Genomic DNA, 19,107 nt, shown 5'->3' with positions numbered 1-19,107 from the left:
TGAATTGTCCGTTCCGTTGCTACTCCCGATGGCAGCCTCATTTCCTGTCACAGTGTTCCTGTCAATGGTGATTTCCTTGAGTCAAAATGAGAGTACCCCAAACATATTTTTTTTTAGAAAAAAAGCACTGCTTTTAGTTGATTTCGATGCCCATCAGTGCCAACCACAACATGGCCAGTGGTCAGGGAAGGCGGGAGCTGGAGCTATTTGACACACACTTTTATTCCACTTACAATTTTTCCTGTAGCTTGTATTTTCTCCTTCCCCTGAATTTTTCTCTTTGGGTGCCTTTCTTTTCCCCTCCAGGTCTCCAAAGATAGATGAAGGGGTCCGTTGCCTAGATGCCTGACATCGTGACACCAAGTCCTCAGCCGGCAGTTCGACCGAATCCCTTGGCTTGAGCCACGGACCTGGGCAAGCATGCTGAAACCAAGTGGACTTAAAATTCCCGGGAGGGCTGGGAAGCACTCCAGCCCCGTGGGACGCCCTGGCGGGACAGCAGCCGCCACCACCACCTCCACCACTGCCTCCACCACCACAAAAGAAGGTAAGGAACAGCGTCTGGCCACAGCAGAGATTTGAACGGGGGATTCGTGGCCGCCATATTGGTTTTCCAACAAGAGGCGTTAGGTCAGTGATGGCCAAACTTGGCCCTCCAGCTGTTTTGAGACTACAGTTCCCATCATCCCTGACCACTGGTCCTGTTAGCCAGGGATGATGGGAGTTGTAGTCCCAAAACAGCTGGAGGGTCAAGTTTGGCCATCACTGCATTAGGTGGTCCATGAGGAAGGGACCTTTATAATGTGTCTGTGTTGTGTCCTCTCATTTTTTGATACTTCTTTAACTGAAAACATGTGATTTTATAACAGAGTGAATTTTTTAAAAAACAAACAAACATAAAGGTAAAACAGTGCAATAGAAATTAAACATGCACACAGAGAAGGAACAAAACTTGGAAGCTGCATTCACAGTCCCTAGGATTAATAAAAATAATAATACAGTCATAACTTGGATCCTGAACACCATGCAAGTTGGACATTTTGGCTCCTGAACACCACAAACCCAGAAGTGAGTGTTCCGGTTTGCAAACATTCTTCAGAACCCGAATGTCTGATGTGACTTCTGTGGCTTCTGATTGGTTGCAGGAGCTTCCTGCAGCCAATTGGAAGCTTCACCTTGGTTTCCAAATGTTTTGGAAGTTGAACAGACTTCCGGAACGGATTCTGTTCGACTTCTGAGGTACCACTGTAATTTCAGATATTGGAGAGTTGTAACATTTTGTGTGTGTGTGTGTGTGACATGAAAAGAGGGGGGGAAAGAAAAAATGGGGGGAGAAATAATACCCATATACAGTACAAAAAAACAACAACAACCTTTGTAGCATAACCTTTAAAGTAATTGTGTCGTCTATAAATATCGGGATGTTCTCCTCAAGGTCATTTGATATTCTCACTTGGCACTGAAAAGTTACTAAGAATTCCAAAAAGTAGTGTACAAAATTTCACAGGAGGCATTTGAACATTGTTACCATCGTTGATATTTATACAATAAATTGGTTTATTTTTAACACATGGCGGATTTCTAACGAGGTGTTGGGTCAGTGAGTGGGGGAACTTTATAAAGCATAATCACCCTTTCTTCTCTCTTTCTCTCTCTCTTTGGTCTATCACCCTTTTCTCAGCCTTTTTGATCCATTGTGGTAACCTGCCAGGCCACCTCTATTTCGCCTGGGAATAGCCATTCAACCAGTGGTGGTTAAGTAGGAATTTTGGGGAGCCATTTCTCCAGTTAGTCAATGCAATTTTAATCTGTGCTTAGTTTACTAAAATGCAATTCTTCCTCTCTTCCGCAGCTCAGTCATAGTTAAACCCAGTGGGATTTACACCCAAGATTTTCAACCTTAAGAACAGGCTGCAAAAATAAATGTGCCTGAATTTTTTAATGTAGTAATGTGAGCAGGAATGAGGGATGAGGAGGAAATTGGATTCAGTTATCCTTTAATCTCCACCTTTTGAAACAATGCATGCAGCCATCCCAAGGAAAGATGTGCACACCTCTGATTTTTGAAGTGCACTTCTTCAGCCAAGTACTGGGTACACAAGAAACCACACTAGGATAGTGATAACAATGTGTGCAGAAATGCAATATAGTAGGGAAATTCGCTTTACAAAAATGTGGAGAAACTTGTCCTGAAAATGCTGATTAATTTTCATGAGGACTTTTGAATGAAGATTCAAGACCATATAACACCGGTCTTAAAGACCTACACTGGCTCCAGTATGTTTCCGAGCACAATTCAAAGTGTTGGTGCTGACCTTTAAAGCCCTAAACGGCCTCAGCCTAGTATACCCGAAGGAGCGTCTCCACCTCCATCGTTCTGCCCGGTCACTGAGGTCCAGCGCCAAGGGCCTTCTGGCAGTTTCCTCACTGCGAGAAGCCAAGTTACAGGGAACCAGGCAGAGGGCCTTCTCGGTAGTGGCACCCACCCTGTGGAACACCCTCCCACCAGATGTCAAAGAGAAAAATAACTACCAGACTTTTAGAACATCTAAAGGCAGCCCTGTTTAGGGAAGCTTTTAATGTTTAATAGGTTATTGTATTTTAGTGTTTTGTTGGAAGCCGCCCAGAGTGGCTGGGGAAACCCAGCCAGATGGGCGGGGTATAAATAAATAATTATTATTATTATTATTATTATTATTATTATTATTATTATTAAGAAGTTTGCAAATAAACTGTGGAAATGTAGAGGAACTGAACTTAAGACTGGAAAAATGGAACCGAAATGGACAGATATATTCATCCCCAACAGGAATTTAATATACTTTGAAGCGCTGTTAGCATCTAGGCTCCATCTTGGAAGATTGTTGGGTAATTTGTTTCCTGTAAAATGATCCTTTTTGTAATAACTAACACACACACACACACACACACACACACACACACAACCACACTTCCAACGTACTGAATCACAAACTTGTCCCTGATTTTAGTTTCAATCCTGAATTCTTGCAGTGGAGAGGCTTTCTTTTTAAAACCTCTCTTCTTTCTCTCTCGCCCCTCCACCCCTCTCCGCCCCCTTTAAAATAGCAGTGGACACTCCGTACAATGAAAACTGTTGATCCCCAGGGCGTGAAATGAATCGTGCACAATTGGCTCTTTATTGCTTTTAACGTACAGTGCTTCTTTACAGTTTCTGGTCAAATTTTTGAAAAAAAAAATGCAGCTTTTTATTGGTTGCCCAGGCTTGGCGTAAATGGATGCCTGCCAGCTGCTGAATCCACTCCTGTCTGTTGTGTGCCCTCGAAGCATCAGCAAACTCAACTGTATTTGCAAATCTGTTCCCCCACCTTTTTGTGTTTTGCTTTTTTGAAAAAGCTCACTGTGCAATAATAAAAGATACCAGCGTATCTTCTAGAAGCAACGATCGCAAAATCAGTTTGTTTGATTAGCTATCTTTTTTTCTTTAGAAAAAGTGTGGTTTTTATGAGTTGCTTTTAATTGCTTTTTTTGGGGGGGGGGTTGCAATCCCCTTCCTCGCTGAAGCTTTTTGGCAGCAAATTGGGTTGGGCTACTCATTTAGATTGTGGCGGGGATTCCTAAGGTTGGGATGCCTTTTTTAAAAAAATTTGGAGCATTTGGAAAGAGAGTCTATGAAGTTACCAACATTTGGAGAGGGGTTTTTAGTTTAGGGGACGGATAGATGAGAAGTCTGGGCCTGAGAGGGATGCTTGTTATATCAATGCAAGAAGAGCCTGCTGGATCACATAATAGAATCACAGAATTGTACAGCTGGAAGGGACCCGAGGGTCATCTACTCCAACCCCCTGCAATGCAGGACTCGAACCCATGACATTGAGATTGAAAATCTAATCCTCACCAACTGAGCCATCTCACTTGCCTGTGAGTTTTGTTTTGGGCACCACAGAGCCGATAACTCTTTAAATACTAACATCCCGCACATTTATGGCTGGATTTTGTACAGGCCCAACTCCAGCTTCTGATTGCAGAGTGTGAGGCCCGGGCGGGTGGCCGCTAAGACAGCTCACCCCACGTGACCTTCAGGAGCGAAGATAATTTTGTGCACTAAGCCTGAAGATAATTTTGTGCCTAAACAATGAGGCACTAAGCCTGGAGGCTGGTCCCACGAACAAGCGCTAATGGACGGGGCCGCTTCTCAAGGCATCACAAAGCCATATATTTTATTCCTCAGGGTGAGCAGCTGATGGTTATTCTCCTCCTTTCATCTCCACCTCCATCTTTGCGCTGGCTGCTTGTTTCTTTAAAATACCCTCTGATTATCCTAGTCTTAAGGCTTCCCTGCAGCGGGACAGTGCTTTATAGAGTACAAGGGGAGAGGTCTCTGCCCCCAGGAGCTTACAATCTAAATTCTGGGAAAAGGTGAGAGGAAGACGAGGAGGAGACGCGGAAGTGGGGGGTTCCACCAAAAAAGGGATAAAAACAATTGTTTGTCAGATTTCCTCTGTTTAAATTGCTACTTTGGAAGAGGATGATTTCAGAGGCCACCCAATCTCTTAGTACTCCCCGCAATGCAGGAGTATGCAGTTGTCCCCATATGAGGATCGAACCTGCAACCTTGGCATTATCAGCACCACGCTTTAACCAACTGAGCTATCCAGGCTGACCCCATGCGGAAGGCCACAGTTTCAGTCCCCAGCATCTCTCCAGGTAAGGCTGGGAGAGGCGAAATTCCTGGAGACCTGCAATTCAGTGTGGACAGCGCTAAGGTGGATGAACCCAAGGGTCTGAGTTAAACTAAAGCGTGCTCCGGGGTCTGAAGGAGAGGCCTCTCCTGTTCCCTGTGGACAAATTTACCTGGAGGCACCTTGGCTTGAACCCAAGGGCTGTGGGCATGAAAACTATATTACTGTCCCTGACTGGGGAGATGTTCATAGGCTTTGCATGGGCATCTGCGGGAATTTTTCCGGGGTGGATGGGGAGCAAATACTCCAAATCAGCCAATATAGGAGTTTCTTGCAAAATGAATGGGCAAATGGGTCTTCTGCATGTGTGTCTGTTTTGTAGTCTTTAAAATGTATTGGTTATTTGCGTGTGTTTAACAGATTTTGCTGCTTTTGTTCTACATCGCCTTGATTGTGTAGAAGAGGATGAATGAATTCATGGTGGCAATAATACTTCCTGCATATTTTGCTTCATATCTCAGCTGCTGCTGCTTCTTTATTATTATTATTTGTTTGTTTGTACCCTGCTTATCTGACCGGATTGTCCCCAGCCACTCTGGGCAGCTTCCAACAGATATAAAAACACAATGAAACATTAAACATTAAAAAGTCAACATATAAAAACAGTGGATGATAAAGATTGGGTGACACCCACTTAAGCCAAATGGTAGAAGTGTACTTCTTATTTAAATTGAAAGAAGGGGGTCTTTAGACTATTTGCCCTTGCCCCCCCCACCTTGCAAAGTACCCCTTTGGGCTGTTCACACACGCCCCCTCCCCAAACATGGGTCTTGGAGAAAGTCTGATATTTGTGGTGTTTAGAATCCAGGCTTCGTCCCCCCCCCTCCATCTCTACCAGATAACCATGGAAACTGGGCTGCTATTTGGCCCATTCTGCACTGCCTGACAGCTGGCCATCTTGGCACAGACCCGTCACACAGGCATAACAGGATTAAATGCGAGATTCGGACGCCGATGGGAAATGTTGGTGGGGTGGGGAGGGGAGTTAAAGCTGCCCTGTTCTTGTCACACCTCCTTTCCCAAATGGTTAAGGATTTTTCCGCTGCCACTTTTGCCTGCAGGCCAGATTCTTTTGGCCACAGGCCTCCCGTTGCATACCTGTAAATTTGAAGGTCACCTGTGCTTTAAAACCTAATGCTCATAAGTGCAGAAACCTCGTGAAGGATGCCTGGCACCAGCTGAAGCATAACACCTTTCTTTCTTTCCCATTTTGATCCCCAGGCACTGCTGCTGGCGTGTTGGCCGCCTTGGGAGTTGGAAGGGGGAATCTGTCAGGCCCGTTTAAACTCCTTTACAGAGCCGTAGGAAATGGGGAGCGGCAGAGCATGAGCTAGAATAATTGGATCAGAGAGTTGGAAGGGCCCTCCGGGGGTCATGTAGTCTGACCCGCTGCTCAGTGCAGGATGTGGCAACAGCATCCCCAACAGATGGCTGCCCAGCCCCTGCTTAAATAGCCCGGTCGAAGGAGAGACCATCACCTCCTGAGGCAGCTGAACAGCTCTTACTGATAGGAATTGTTCCCCCTAATCTTCTTCCCCACTGTTTCCACCTGTTGGGTACAGCAACAACAGGGAACAAATCTTCTCTGGTGTCTGGTGTCGCAACTCTTCAGAAATTTGAATTTAAGAATTGGTACCCAAGTTTGCTTCCCATCCCTTCTCTCCCCTCCCCCCTTTTTTTAAAAAAATATATATTTTTCATTATTCACAAGATTCCAAATACACACCTTGCAAACACATATTTCGAATACAGTTACATATTTGACTTCCCTCCCCCCCTTTTGTGGTTCCTTTTCTACTTCTTAACACTGCATATTCCACTTTACTCCATTTTTAAGTTATTATTTTATCTTAGTAATATTTTTAACTGCTTGATTTAAGTTAATCCTACTAAGGAACTTATTTGCATGCCAGAACTTTTCAGATATTCTTCAAATTTTTCCCATTCTGTAATAAATTTCTTTTTCTCTTGGTTTCTTATTACACCCGTCTGTTTTGACATTTCAGCAGAATCCATCAATTTAATCAACCACTCTTCCTTTGTTGGCATAGCCGCCTCTTCCCACCTGTGGGCAAGCACCATTCTGGCTGCAGTTGTGGCATACGATAGCAAATTTTAAAGGTCCTTCAGAATCTCTATATTCACAATCCCTAAAGGTTATCTTAAAGCATTTTCTTCAATTCGTTATAAGTCATTTTTGTTCTTTTACATACCACCACATATGATAGAAAGTGCCTTCCTTTTTTGCGGCTCTTCCAATTCATCAAAACAAGTTTTTTTGCTTCTAATATGGCACGGTACATAAATGATCCTTGGGACCTCTTCTTCTTCCGCGATGGTGTGAAACAATTAAAATAAATGCCCCCTCTTGATCTTCTCATCTCCAGGGCAGGCATTAATAGGGCCTTCCTTGCTTGAAGGCTTTGTTTTCATGTCCCTTTATTTTATTTTACAGGGTCGCCTCTGCATAAGCAGGCCTCCGCTTCTTCTTCTTCTTCCACAGCTGCCCCCGAGAAGCCTGCTGGGTCCAAAGTCACCGAGGTGGGCGATGACTTCCTGGGAGACTTCGTGGTGGGAGAACGTGTCTGGGTGAACGGCGTGAAGCCAGGCGTGGTACAATACCTGGGGGAGACTCAGTTTGCACCCGGACAATGGGCGGGCGTCGTGCTGGATGACCCGGTGGGGAAGAACGATGGCTCGGTGGGTGGGGTCCGCTACTTTGAGTGCCAGCCCCTGCAGGGGATCTTCACGAGGCCTTCCAAGCTGACCCGCCAGCCCACCGCGGAAGGTTCCGGAAGCGACGCGCATTCCGTGGAGTCGCTGACGGCTCAGAACTTGTCCCTTCACTCAGGGACGTCCACCCCTCCTCTCTCCACGCGCATCATCCCTCTCAGGGAAAGCGTCCTCAACAGCACAATGAAAACGGGGAACGAGTCCGGGTCGAACCTCTCGGACAGCGGCTCAGTGAAGAAAGGGGACAAAGACTTCCGGCTTGGAGACCGTGTCCTGGTGAGTGTTTTCTTTCCACCCAGTTTTTCGGAGATGTTGAAGTATTACGGGGGGTGTTGCCAGCACTGAATTCTCAAATGTTTTGGGGATTGAGGCTGCCCCCTAGCAAGTCCTGTTCTTTTTGGCTTTTACAGAATTCCGAAATGTGACAAACCGAGTGACTCCCAAGCAGATGGTGGAAAAATGTCGTATTAATACATTTTTTAAAATATTATTATTTATTTAATAACAGTAAATAAATTGGCCATTTATTGTTGGCCAGAAGGAACGATGGTTTAGTGGCCATTGCAACTTTCCAATAAGCAGGGGTGGAGTGGAGAAGAGATTTCAGAAATATAAGCTCCCAAACTTTGTATTTCAGAATAATAATAAGAAGAGGAAATCTTAGATTTAAAACCGAAATGATGAACGACAGATATTTTTTTTAATGAAACTGCTTGCTCAGCAAAAACCTCCAAACGGTTTTAACAAAATGTAAAAGTATACTGATAAAATCACATGTTGAAAAGACTGTGGTGTAAGATTTATCCAGATATAAATATAACCAGTGGTTTTAAAATAAACATTTGCGTTAAAATAACACGTCTGGGTAGGCTTGCCCAGAGAATTTGGTTTTTTAGTAGGCGCGGAAAACAATGCAGTGAATTTGCCTACAATGGGCAGGGAGTTCCAACAGTTCCACAAAGAAAGATGAATTCCTTCCATGTGTGGAATGAACATTATATGGCACTCATAAACCTGCCCATTCCACAAATTGAAGTGGTTGAGTGGGTATGTGTGAGCTGAGGTGATCCTTTTCAGTAATAGCCAAGTATAGCAATGAGTTTTTTGAATTTAAAATCATCACTGTGGCAACCAGCGGTGAAATCTGAAACAGTTCTTTCATTTTTACTGAGAGACTCAAAGCTGCCAAGGCATAGTGGAAACATCTCTTTTGGTCAAACGAGTGTGTTCATCAGAGAACAGATAACATCATTTCTAAAATTGGACTTTGCTGTTAAGTGGGCTTCAAACAGCACCAGGGACTGTTTGGGAGAATAAAGAACCTGGCATCATGAAAGGTGGAAAACCTTCCATCATGGAAGTTTTGTGGGTGCAGCTTTCCTGTGTTGCCAGGATCTGAGGTATCTGCTGCTGATCCTGCAATATGACTGTCCAATGCACATTGGTTTGTGATTGGATCAGATTGGTTCATTTGTTTCTAGTCATTAGAACATTCCAAACTGAGGCTTTAACCATTTAAAAGTTAGGCCCTCTGGTTTCTTGCAGGGCAAGGGGGCAGCCGCTGAGACTCGCAGCGATATTCAAGAGGCCCATGGTTTGTGAAGCGCTTAGGGCTGGGCGATAACAGTGGTACCTCGGTTTTCAAACATAATCCATTCCAGAAGACTGTTTGAGTTCCGAAACCCGAGGTGCAAAGGATGGTCTGAAAACTTAATAAAGAAAATGGAGAAAAATAACATACAGTCATACCTTGGGTTGAATGCGCTTTGGGTCGAGCGCGTTTGAGTTGCGCTCCATGGCAACCCGGAAGTAACGGAGCACGTTACTTCTGGGTTTTGCTGCTTGCGCATGTGCAGCCGCTCAGAATGACGTCACACGCATGCGCAGAAACGGCAAAAAGCGACGTGTGCGTGTGCAGATGAGCCGTCACTAGTTATGTCTGCTTCTAGATGCGAATGGGGCTCCTGTTCGTATCCAGAGGTACCACTGTATATACACTCAGCAGAAGCCGTTCGACTTCCGAGGCATGTTCGAAAACGGAACCATTTACTTCTGGGTTTACTGCGTTCGAAAACCGAAACATTCGTCAACGGAGACGTTCAAAAACCGAGGGACCACTGTATATCGATATATTGTCCAAAACCGGTTTGAAGTCCGTATCGTGATACTGGTTTCATGATTTTTGACCTGGCAATATATCATGAATCATGGTGTGTGTGTGTGCTATGAAAAAATCACAATGTGGAAAAAACCGTGAAGCCATCCAGTGCCTCTATATAGCACCATCCTTATTTCAGACATCGTGATATATCGGTATATTCGTGATGTTTAGCTGGTGATATATCACGCTGTTGAAAACCAGATATCGCCCAGCCCTAGAACCACCGCACCATGCTTTTATGTGGACATTCAGAAACCACTGGAGGGGGAGTGTCTAGTCAGTCGATTTGGTGTTCCATGTCATTAGTATGCTGGTGACAACCCGCCTGCCGCTCTCGTCTTCCTCCTCCTCAAATCCTAGTGCAGTGCTGGAATTCCTCAGTCGTTGCTTGGAATCAGGAGCTGGCTGGATGAGGGCCAGTGAGGCAAAACTTAATCCTTACAAACTCCAGTCTTCAGGGGGAGGGTGCTAGCCAAAGTGGCAATTGTCACACAAGCCCCAAGTGTACAGCTCTGGTTGCCTCACCTAAAGATGGATATCGAGGAGGTGGGGAAGAATCATCATCATCATCAATCTTTATTACGGTCCAGAGACCCAACAAATCATTACAAAACAATGCATAATTCATACAGCCTACCTCCAGGTTAAACAAGCATTTTGTTTAGAATATAGGGCTCATTTGATCTTGCAACCACCGATAAAAACTTTGCCACTGCTAATGTTCTAACATTTGTCCAGTCTTCCAGTGGGAACCTGACATAGTGAGCCTCTGATTTTCCCGGGAAAGGTACCAGCAAGGGTAGTATCAGTTCAGCCCTGGCTTGCTCATATTTTGCACAATGCAACAAAATATGTTTTATGGAATCGATGTCTTGAGCACACGAGCAAAGTCTGTCCTGGTAGGGAACTCCTCTCAACCTGCCATCCAACACTGCAGAAGAAAAGACATTTAGTTTGGCTTTGGTGAAAAGCCTTTGGTAGTTTGGTACTATCAGAATTGGTACTGTCAGAATCAGAAAAGGCAACCAGAGTAGTCAGGGGGGTGGAGCAAGAACGCTGAAAGGTTGTAGCCAGTGCCGGATTTACGTATAAGCTAAACAAGCTATAGCTTAGGGCCCCACTCTCTTGGGCCCCCCCAAAAATTAAAGGAAAAACAACAACTGGATGTACATTTCCAAAATATAAGATAAAAATAAATAAAATAAAACCTACATACAGCAACAGGGTTTTGTGTTGTGTAGGCTCCCATGATGTAAGTAACTGACCCCGCCTGCTAGCCTGCTCCCTAAAATATCACTGGTTTGCTCATTTCTGTATAAAGGGTGCCTACATTCTACATGGACTGGTTCCATGGCAACATGTGCAAATGGCTTTAGATACCTATTAGGTCCATAGATTACCATATAGCATATATTCAACACAAAAAAACAGTGACAATTTGTTGACAAAGGACAGCTGGACATATAAAGGGCCCTATTACCTTCAGTAGCTTGGGGCCTCATCAAACCTAAATTGGGCCCTGGTTGTAGCCTTTGGGAGAAAAGCGGAAATTATGCGGGGTGTGGAGAAAATGGACAGAGAAAAGTTTTTATCCGTCTCACCAGAATTGCCTCCCGACACAGACCTTGGTTGCGTGGAATGCCTGGCTCTCTCACTTGCTCCAGCCAGCCGACTGGGGGAGGTTGATCCAGAGAGATGTTCACGGGGCCCTATGGACGGGAGCAGACCATAACCTTTCTGGGGAGGCTGGATAGGACGGGCTGGGAGGAGCTGCTGCTGCGCCATTGCTCTGTGTTCTGCAGAGGAAGGAAAACGACAGCTCATTTGACGGTGAATTGCCACTGGGCTTCATGCCATATACGTAGTTCAGAAGATTTCTCTTGAATATGGCTGCGGGATGTTTCGGCTCTGTCCAGTAGCATACTTAAAAGGCTAGGACCTTATTTACGGCACAGGACCAAAATAACCCCAAGGAATGTCTCTCCCCATATAAACCGACCCAGACCCTACGATCTGAGCCTCTTCGCCACCACCGCTTCTATAAGAAGTCCAGAAGACGGCAAGAGCCTTTTCTGCAGTGGCTCCCCATTTGTGGAATGCTCTCCCCAGGAAGACTTGCCTGGTGCCTTCCTTATACACCTTTAGGCACCAGGCAAAAATGTTCCTCTTCAACCAGGCCTTGGGCTGATTAATATTCTATAGCCTTTTAAATGTGTTTGTAGGAAGAAGGGTTGTTGTTTGGTCGCTTTTTTAAAAACTATTTATTTGTGAGTTTACTTTGTATTTTATCTTGTGAACCACCCTTTTGATGAAGGGCAGTATAAAAATCTAATAAAAATACAGTGGTACCTCGGGTTAAGAACTTAATTCGTTCTGGAGGTCCGTTCTTAACCTGAAACTGTTCTTAACCTGAGGTACCACTTTAGCTAATGGGGCCTCCTGCTGCTGCCATGCCACCACCTCATGATTTCTGTTCTCATCCTGAAGCAAAGTTCTTAACCCAAGGTAATATTTCTGGGTTAGCAGAGTCTGTAACCTGAAGCGTCTGTAACCTGAAGCGTCTGTAACATGAGGTACCACTGTAAAATAAAAATAAGAATAATCCTATATTTGTCTGCCAAGGGAACAGAAAATGTGGAGCATGCTACTTCATAAGTATTGGTTTTTGTTTTTGTTTTTTAAAAAAACACAACTTCCATCAGCTTCATGTATCCCAGCCTGGTGCCTTTGAGTTATTTTGAACCACAGTGCACACCCAGACACTCACTGGCTGTTCTGGCAGGGATTGATGGTCCACAATCTCTGGAGGGCACCAGGTTGGGGAGGCTGACTTATCCACAGCCCCTCCTTTCAGCTGTCATTGGCAAGTAGAACCTCCATATCTGGACGCAGTGTAACTGTGAATACCAGATGCTGGTGGCAGAGGGATATCATTGCCTGGCTTATAAAATTTGCTGTAAATGGAAGTTGCTGAACCCCATAGCAATCCATAGCAACCCGGAAATTAATAACTGTGTGGCTATGCAATTGCTTTTAAATGTTTTGAGATGTTCTGAATCAGTGGTTCCCTTTGTGGTCTGTGGAATGAGTTTACGTTCAAGAGGTCTTCATTAAATATGGTTTTAAACTGCATTTTTCTTCTTTTATTTCTTATAGCGTATTGCCATTTTAATTTCTATTGCAATATGGTAAAGTACCGTGTAAGAAATAAAAGCAGCAATGGAAACAGAATTAAAAATCTTATGGCATCTAACACAGTGCATTTCAGTTGCCGCAACAGGCAGAAAAATCATTATGTTGTCCGCCAGGAAAATCAGGAATTTTAAAGTGGTCTGTGGGGGAGAAAGAAGTTTGGGAGCCACTGCTCTGAATATTTTGAGATGTTTTCTGAATGTTTTAAATAGGGTTTTTAAATTTTCGTTTAAATTCTACTGCTTTATAGTATCGCCAGACCTCCAGGTTTAACCTGAAGCCTCTGGGTTTGCCTGGCCTTTTCCAGGTGACAGGCTTGCACCTCCAGATAGTTGAGAGGGCCTTTAGTTTACACACACACACACACACACACACACACACACACACACACACGATTGTGCATGCAATGTAAAAGCTTCAGTCTGACAGGAGCTGGCTGCAAATCATAGCACAGACATGTTTAGGCATTTGTGCCTACCCTCATCTATGCCCCTCTTCCAATCAACTTCCTTCTCTAGGCTCCCCCCTGTGACATCATACCCCGCAAGTGTCCCGGAAAAACCGAGACATCCCATTTTTTGTGCGAGAGCACGGTGGCCATTTTGGGCGCAATGATTTCACACTGAGAACTTGCCCTGAAAAAGTGCTTTTTCGGGGGCCTGAGATCTCCTGCGGGTCACATGACTCACATGGTTGCACAGCTGGGAAGATGAACGTCCCAGTTTTGGGATTCAACATGGTGGCAGGTATGTGACCTCATCAAGGACCGCCCTCCCTCTGCTCCCCAGCTCTCAGGTTTGGGCTTTGAAATCTGAGGGTCTGGTTTGCTTCTGAACTGGCAAACCCTACCGTCTTACTATTCTGATGTTTGGTGCCTTGGGCGACTTTGGGAGGAAGAACGGGATGCAAATGTAATAAATGAACAAATAGGTAATACAAGATTAAAAATACAAGAATGGATCTCAATCTGAACCAGCCCCGAGAGAACAAGAGACCTCTTTTGCTCTAGAGTTGAGAGCAGGGAGGGTGGAAGGGAAAGGGATTGTAGTAAATTGGAAACAGGCGAGGGAAAGAATGTTTCTGGAGACACAATTTGAAAACTGCAGGGGAAGTTCAAATGTTACGACTGTCTCCCCCCTGCGCCAGTCTTTATTTAGGCCACATGTCTGTCTTCCGGGCTTTCTGCTGGGGATGGATATAGCAAAAGAGGGCCTTTTCTCTAGAGTAGTTTTAAAAAAGAACCCAGACTTCAAAAACAAACCAAAAACTCTGTGCACCATCAACTATTTAATTTTAATTTTATAAAGCTCCAACCAGTGTGCATGAACATGTTTGCAGAGCACAAAAGGAGATAGATCCCTTTCCTGCAGAGCTTTCAACCAGTGGTTGTCAACCTTTTCTGGCTGGAGGGCACATTTTGAGATTTAAGAGAATTCTGGGGGACAAAGTAGTTGCTTTTGAGGGTCTGCTAGGGGTGAGAGTGGCATAATGCAAAATTAGAGAGACAGCCAGTAGAATTGTAGAATTAGAAGGGAGACCCCTCTAGTCCAACCTCTGGCAATGCACGATCATTTGGGTTGCCTTTTCTGAAGTTTTTCCAACTCTTCCATGTCCTTTTTGAGGTGAGGCAACCAGAGCCTTTTTATTGATTTTAGACACACACACACTTGCTATCTATCTAACAGGGAACATTCCTCATAGGGGAAAGTGTGCAGAAAGATGCATATATTTGTGAAACAGGCAGGAAGGCAGAACGATGTCCATTTCCTTGGTGCAACAGAAATGTAAGTCGATCGTTCATGCTGTTGAGGAGCCAGAGGGAAGATTTGGCTATAAAATAATTATTTTAATCTGGGGCTGGACAAGAAGGAAACTACTTTGCTTTTTGGCGATTCTTATCTTTCTTTGTGGCTACTGTTCAGAAGCCTCTTTGCATAGAGTCCCCCCCCCCCCATTAAGTGTGTGTGTGAGAGAGCTCATAATTGCCTTCTTGGCTCTCTCTGAGTTCAGGTTTGGGGTTTCTCTTGCAGATGGGCTGAGTGCATTCACTCTCTACTGCAGAGGCAATGCTTGTGGGTTTCGATGCTGCATAGTGTTTCAGAGCCATTAGTATTTAGCTGGAAAAGGAGATGACAGCCAAGGTTACACACTGGGGGGGGGGGACGACAACACTTTTTTCTGGGGTTTAGTTTGCAGAGAGCTGGCTGCCCTTGTCTCTTTCTCTGGGCTTGCACCAGATGTTTGCAGCAAAATGTTTGCAGTGGGCTCAAACCCTGAACAGGGACACTCCGGTGGGAGATTACAGCCCCCCACCTGCCCCCTGGAAGGAGCCAGGCAAACCTGGAGACTTCAGGTTAGACCTGGAGGTCTCACAACCATAATTTTCAAGCCTAATTTTGGGTGAGAGGGGAGTAGGAAGGGCATCTAGGAACACCCCTGCTGGAAAATGGGTGCCCCCTGGCACCACTGTGGCAACCTCTGAATTGCAGGCTGGTGCATGGTTAGGCATGGGGACGTGGGTGGCACTGTGGGTTAAACCACAGAGCCTAGGACTTGCTGATCAGAAGGTCGGCGGTTCAAATCCCCACGACGGGGTGAGCTCTCGTTGCTCGGTCCCTGCTCCTGCCAACCTAGCAGTTTGAAAGCACGTCAAAGTGCAAGTAGATAAATAGGTACCGCTCTGGCAGGAAGGTAAACGGCATTTCCGTGTGCTGCTCTGGTTCGCCAGAAGCGGCTTAGTCATACTGGCCACATGACCCGGAAGCTGTACGCCGGCTCCCTCGGCCAATAAAGGGAGATGAGCGCCGCAACCCCAGAGTCGGCCACGACTGGACCTAATGGTCAGGGGTCCCTTTACCTTTACCTTGCATGGGTAGGCAAACTAAGGCCCGGGGGCCGGATGTGGCCCAGTCGCCTTCTAAATCCAGCCTGCGGACGGTCCGGGAATCAGTGTGTTTTTACATGAGTCCCAGCTCCTGTCAACCTAGCAGTTTGAAAGCACGTCAAAGTGCAAGTAGATAAATAGGTACCACTCTGGCGGGAAGGTAAATGGCGTTTCCGTGCGCTGCTCTGGTTCGCCAAAAGCGGCATAGTCATGCTGGCCACATGACCTGGAACCTATACGCCTGCTCCCTCGGCCAATAAAGTGAGATGAGCGCCGCAACCCCAGAGTCGGCCACGACTGGACCTAATGGTCAGGGGTCCCTTTACCTTTACCTTTAATGTGTCCTTTTATTTAAAATGCATCTCTGGGTTATTTGTGGGGCCTGCCTGGTGTTTTTACACCAGTGTGGTTAAGAGCGATAGACTCGTAATCTGGTGAATCAGATTCACGTCCCCGCTCCTCCACATGCAGCTGCTGGGTGACCTTGGGCTAGTCACACTTTTCTGAAGTCTCTCAGCCCCACTCACCTCACAGAGTGTTTGTTGTGGGGGAGGAAGGGAAAGGAGAATGTTAGCCGCTTTGAGACTCCTTTGGGTAGTGATAAAGCAGGATATCAAATCTAAACTCTTCTTCTTCTTTTATTTAAAATGCATCTGTGGGTTATTTGTGGGGCATAGGAATTCGTTCATTATTTTTTTCCAAAATATAGTCCGGCCCCCCACAAAGTCTGAGGGCCAGTGGACCGGCCCCCTGCTGAAAAAGTTTGCTGACCCCTGCGTGTCTATAGAGATTTGGGGTGGACTTCTCTTGGCAATACGTTGCTGTAGCGACGTCATGTGTATCCACACACATCTCTTTTCCTTTGCAACACTTTACCTTCAGGAAATCCCCAGTGTTGAGTTTGTAGCGAAAATGGCAACCACAAGAGGGAGAAAGGAACTCCTAAATTAGACTCTTGGTGACCTTAGAATGAGTATAATTATAGTTCATCTGAAGGCCTATTGTCTGTGAGACGTCGGAAAGTATTGCATCTCAAGCAGCCAAACCCCTCCCTGTGCCAACGTTAGTCACTTTCGTAGGCTTTGGTCTGCCAAGGGTGCTGGTTTTCCTATCACTCCCTCCAACTGTGTCGCATGTTGGTATCGAACCTGCAAACTTGGTGTTATGAACACCACACTCTCTAGCTAACTAATGAGCCATGCATCCAAGCCGTGGGGCAACCACTACCAGTTACTCCCCTGAAGACCTCAGTGATGGGGCAGGTGTACACAGATCAGGCAAGGCCAAGGCATACTGGATCCAAGTTGCTCAGGGCCTTGTCAATTAATGCCAGAACCTTGAACCAGGCCCTGTAGTATCTGGGCACCCTGCGCACCAGAATTACATGCTGGCAATCGTCTCCACCAACAGTCCAGCCGCAGCGTTCAATCTTCCAGCAATTCTGACCAACACATTGTTGACAAGGCATCTCCAAAAGGCAAAAACAGGGTTGAATTACCAGGGGCAGGGGTCAGAAACCAAGCGAGCCCTAAATCGTAACTATAACAGTTGTTGCTGAAGCATCTCTGTGAGAGGAGGCTGCTCTGTACGTGCTCAGAGGAACACTGAGACTTGGTTCTTGAGGATTGAGCCTCAATGGCAAAACCAGGCAGAGGGCCTTCTCGGTAGTGGCACCCGCCCTGTGGAACGGCCTCCCACCAGATGTCAAAGAGAAAAATAAGTACCAAACTTTTAGAAGACATCTGAAGGCAGCCCTGTTTAGGGAAGCTTTTAATGTTTAATAGGTTACTGTATTTTAGTGTTTTGTTGGAAGCCGCCCAGATGGGCAGGGTATAAATAGTATATTATTATTATTATTATTTTATTATTATTATTATTATTATTATTATTATTATTATTATTATTATTATTATTAGGTTAGGAGATTTGTCTCCCTTCACCCCAGTTGACTTCCTTGCGCAACCGTGGGAAGCTGGGCCATTCTTCTGTCTGTGATCTACTATCCCTGACTGGCAGGGGCTGTCCAGGATTTCAGGCAGGGGACATTTCCTGCTTGGAGATGCCATTGAAGATGTACCTGGGAGCTTTTTGCATGCCAAGATGCTCTGCCTCTGAACCAGGGCATCTACTATACCCAGCATGCTGTCCTTGCAGTACATCCCACCCAGCTTGTGTACTTCTAAGTGGCTCATGTCTGGGAGGAAAATGTGGGCGGTCTTGGAGCAGCGACAGCCTTGCAATTACGAGACACGGTAATTCAAGGTTTCCCTTCTCCCTTTGGCTTCCAAAAGGGATTATTTTCCCATTGCTGCTCAAGAGGCACACTTGGAATTCCTTTCTTCTGTGCTGCCTCTCGTTCAGCTGTGGGCTTTTTTCTTTCTTTCTGTGTGTGTTGACATCTTGGGAAGGCTTCACCCTGCTTTGCAGAATGTAATTAAGTTCTAAAAGGAAAAAAAAACCTGGTCAGGCTGTGTTTAGAACAGGCATAGACAACCTCGGCCCTCCAGATGTTTTGGGACTACAATTCCCATCATCCCTGACCACTGGGTCCTGAGCCTGTAGCGCTATTCACCTGAATAAAGATATTCTCCTTACTTTCAAGTGAGAGTTACTGTTGTTGTCTTTTGAGTCAGGAGCCTCATACAAAATCTGCTCTTCACTGGGCATTCGTTCTGATTTGTTTCTGGGGCAGTTACACGACAGTGAGCAATTTGGCCTGAATTCATCCTGATTTAAATGTGCAGTGTTTCGATCCGCCCTCGCTATCCTGATCCACTTCTTCTAGCCAGCTTCAAAACTCAGGTTTTTTACTCCTCCCCCGTCTGCGTTCAAGCTGTCAAATAGTTTCTTCTGAGCCAACATGTCATAGCTAGTAACCAGCAGGTCTTAAGGCTTGTTTTCAGATGTTTATCTTCACTTATTTCCTCCCTTTCATCATGGAACCCTCAGGTGACAGACTTCTACTTTATTTTATATTTATTGCATTTGTATCCCACGCATGGCCTCTCCCCCTCCTCATTTAATGCCCTACAACAACCCTGTGAGGTAGGTTAGGCTGAGTGGTGGTGACTGACACAGAGTCACCTGGTGAGCCTCATGACTAAGTGGGGATTTGAACCCTGGTCTCCTAAGTCTTAGTCCATGGGTAGGCAAACTAAGGCCCGGGGGCCGGATCTGGCCCAATCACCTTCTAAATCCGGCCCGCGGATGGTCCAGGAATCAGCGTGTTTTTACATGAGTAGAATGTGTCCTTTTATTTAAAATGCATCTCTGGGTTATTTGTGGGGCCTGCCTGGTGTTTTTACATGAGTAGAATGTGTGCTTTTATTTAAAATGCATCTCTGGGTTATTTGTGGGGCATAGGAATTCGTTCACCCCCCCCCAAAAAAATATAGTCCGGCCCCCCACAAGGTCTG

General features: G+C 45.5%; 1 protein-coding gene across 6 annotated transcripts in view; it reads left to right on the top strand.

The window, feature by feature from the left end:
• The window catches only part of CLIP2 (CAP-Gly domain containing linker protein 2), a 69,823-nt gene that overhangs the window by 22,164 nt on the left and 28,552 nt on the right, over positions 1–19,107 (top strand). For all 6 annotated transcript variants that reach the window (XR_014541906.1, XM_083587538.1, XM_083587541.1 and 3 more), the window contains exons 2-3: positions 307–547; positions 7,177–7,730. Coding sequence is in view for 5 of the 6 variants with exons in the window: in XM_083587538.1 (XP_083443664.1) it covers positions 421–547; positions 7,177–7,730 (681 nt within the window). In the remaining variant the exon portion in view is untranslated. The remainder of the gene's footprint in view (positions 1–306; positions 548–7,176; positions 7,731–19,107) is intronic.

The sequence above is a fragment of the Podarcis filfolensis genome (genome assembly GCF_964270895.1).
Source record: "Podarcis filfolensis genome assembly, chromosome: 15".
NCBI classification, from domain to species: domain Eukaryota; kingdom Metazoa; phylum Chordata; class Lepidosauria; order Squamata; family Lacertidae; genus Podarcis; species Podarcis filfolensis.
This window is presented reverse-complemented; position numbering and strand designations above follow the sequence as displayed.